The sequence below is a fragment of the Poecilia latipinna genome, unplaced genomic scaffold, assembly GCF_001443285.1.
Source record: "Poecilia latipinna isolate Pla-1442-1.1 unplaced genomic scaffold, P_latipinna-1.0 Scaffold4042, whole genome shotgun sequence".
Lineage (NCBI taxonomy): Eukaryota > Metazoa > Chordata > Actinopteri > Cyprinodontiformes > Poeciliidae > Poecilia > Poecilia latipinna.
Genome location: NW_015116658.1, coordinates 8,862 through 11,684, shown reverse-complemented (window position 1 = coordinate 11,684; position 2,823 = coordinate 8,862). Strand labels below are relative to the sequence as shown.

General features: G+C 35.8%; 1 protein-coding gene across 2 annotated transcripts in view; it reads left to right on the top strand.

The window, feature by feature from the left end:
• LOC106942100 (C-type mannose receptor 2-like) overlaps positions 1-2,569 on the top strand; it is a 6,215-nt gene extending 3,646 nt beyond the window's left edge. Inside the window, exons 1-3 of one of the 2 annotated variants that reach the window (XM_015025283.1) lie at positions 11-295; positions 383-727; positions 1,913-2,569. In XM_015025283.1, the coding sequence (XP_014880769.1) occupies positions 28-295; positions 383-727; positions 1,913-2,259 (960 nt within the window). In that variant the 5' untranslated portion in view covers positions 11-27 and the 3' untranslated portion in view covers positions 2,260-2,569. Of the gene's footprint in view, positions 1-10; positions 296-382; positions 728-1,912 lie in introns of those variants that run through there. The other variant, XM_015025282.1, reaches the window with a different exon arrangement.
• Positions 2,570-2,823: the final 254 nt, after the last annotated feature.

The window sequence follows — 2,823 nt, the reverse complement described above, 5'->3', positions numbered from 1 at the left end:
CACACTGACCTGGTCACAGTGACTAACATGAAGGACATGAAGAGACTCATCAACATCTCAGCTGGAGATCAGAGTGAAGCTTGGATTGGTCTGTATGATCAAACACATGGTAACAGAACTTGGCGCTGGTCTCTGCCTGAAGTGGAGTTTAATGAAAGTGAGACAAACTGGAACGATGGAGAACCAAATGATGCACGAAGTCAAGTGATATATGAGAACTGTGTGATTGTGAATACAAATCTCAAATGGATAGACGTCCAGTGCCAAAGTTCACGTCGTTTCCTCTGCTATAATGGTGAGAATATTAATCTATTTATGAATTATTTTTATATGCGTTTTGTCCAAAACAAGATAAATATAAATATGTTTGATTTCTTCACAGAAACTAATACAACCCATAAATATCACTTAATTAAAGAGGAGAAGTCCTGGCAGGAAGCTCAGAGTTACTGCAGAGAAAAACACACAGACCTGATCAGTGGAATGAAGCAGCTACAGGATGAAGAAGTGAAGAAATTGTTGAACTCTAATTATCAACCATACATTGGTCTGTTCAGAGACACCTGGAGGTGGTCAGATGGAAGCAGTTTCTCTTTCAGACACTGGAATCCAATATTTAACAATCACAATCCCAACAGTGGTCAATGTGCCATGACTAAGTTTGATGGTGAAGGAAGATGGACAAATGTGAACTGTGATGATAAAAAACCCTTCATCTGTTATGATGGTGAGTCGTTAGTTCAAACATTATACATTTATTTAAAAATTATAGCAGTGAATATTTTTGTAATTTATGTTTTAAGTTTTAATTCATACATTTCACAGACAATATCATTGCTTCAGACTAAAACCTCAATGTTTTGTCAGTATGAGAGGCGCATAGTACATTCACATTTACATTATAAACTTTTTTGGGGAAAAGTACCTTTAGTAGTAGTTGTAAACCCCAATATATTCTACTTTTACTTGAGCTATATTATTATGAAATAATGTTATTCTCTATAGAGTAACACTTGTAGATATTCATTGAATAAAGGACAAATATATTTGAAGCAAAAACGCTCTGGACCCAGAACCAAACCTGCAATTCCTTGTTCCTCTTAGATACAGAGTTGGGAAACATGCAGAGCAGCAGCTGCTCCCTCTAGTGTCAGTGCAGCTGCCAACTTCCCTCTGCATGCTGGGATACAGAGAGTTTGTTCAGAGAACATGAAGGTTTCTCTTGTCTATTTTCTTCACTTTTTCTGTCATGATTTTTAGTGTTTTCCTCCAACACAAACTCGATTGTTCTCATGTTATTTTTGACCTGCTGAGCCATTTGGAGGTCAAGTGAAAATACATTTAACACTGGAAGGACTTTACCTATTTATAACATGTTGTAATATGTTATAAATAGGTAAAGTCCTTACAGTGTTAACTGTATTTTGTATATTGTACTGTATTTTCACTTGACCTCCAAATGGCTCAGTGTTTCTTACTGTTTAGTATGAGTTTATATGTTGAGGAAAATTTATTTAGAAATGTTTCTTCTGCCTAAATGTTTTATTTTAAATTTATTTTGTACATTTGGATTATTTCAATTATGTTTGTCTTCAAAATATGACAATTTGCACACACCTTTATATTTTTGCTAGTATCATGACGTCATCTTGAAATGATAAATCAGATGTTATGATCAGTTACTCAGTACTAAAGTATCCTTTTCATCAAATCTTTACTCTTGAGTCATTTCTTAGGCAACTACTTTTTATTTTACTTGAAAATAATTCATGTGAAGTAGTGCTGCTCCTACTGGAGGACATTTTTTATTTCCTCTACCACCTCTGGTCTAGGACCAAAGACATAACTGTTCTTGTCAAATTAGTTCTTTATTATAATTTTGTAATATTTGTGTCGATCAATTCTGTGACAGATAAATTGATCCTGATCAAAGAGGCGATGAACTGGGAGGACGCCTTGACCTACTGCAGAGGTCACCACTATAACCTGGTCACCATCACCAACGTGGATGATCAGAAACAGATCCAGGAGAAAGTCAAGGAGGCATCGACTGATTATGTCTGGATGGGTCTGCGTTACGCCTGCACTCTGGATTTGTGGTTCTGGGTCAGTGACGAGATGGTCAGCGATGAGAACTGGGCCAAAGGTGAACCGATGGACGACTGTGACATGTCAGGAGCCATGGAGACGGGAGGAGAACATCAGTGGAAAAAGAAAAATGATACTGAGAAGTTTAATTTCATCTGTTCTAAGAATTAAATCTGAATCTGTCCCCTGTGAGAAACTATTTCCTCTGATTTCATCGTTGCAAATTTAATGAACTGTTGTGCATTATGTGAAAGAATTACCAGGACATTTTAAACACTTATGATTAACTAAGTTACCTTGGAGTGAGTTTGCTTTACTTTTTCAGTTTTCTTTATCAAATGTTGAAGGAACATTCAAACAAACTAGAGCCGCTATGGTCTAGTTTACATTTAGCTCCTAATTTTACTGCAATCTTTTGTTGTTTTTTCTTTTGTCACTGATTAATTTGGAAATAAAATAAATAATTATTGTCTTCTTTTAACATTTTTCACATTTAAAGATCTATTCATTCACTCTCTCTATCAAAAGCCTCTGCTGGGCTTTAAAAGGAGCGTTGATGGTATTAAATTAGAAATGTGGCATTTCCTGCTTCCTGGAATCAAACTGAGACCGTAGTGAACAAAACCTCAATGTTTGGACTAAACAAGGAAATGAGATTCCTTTCAAATCAGACATGCTAGGATACAGAGAGTTTGTTCAGAGAACATGAAGGTTTCTCTTGTCTATTTTCTTCAT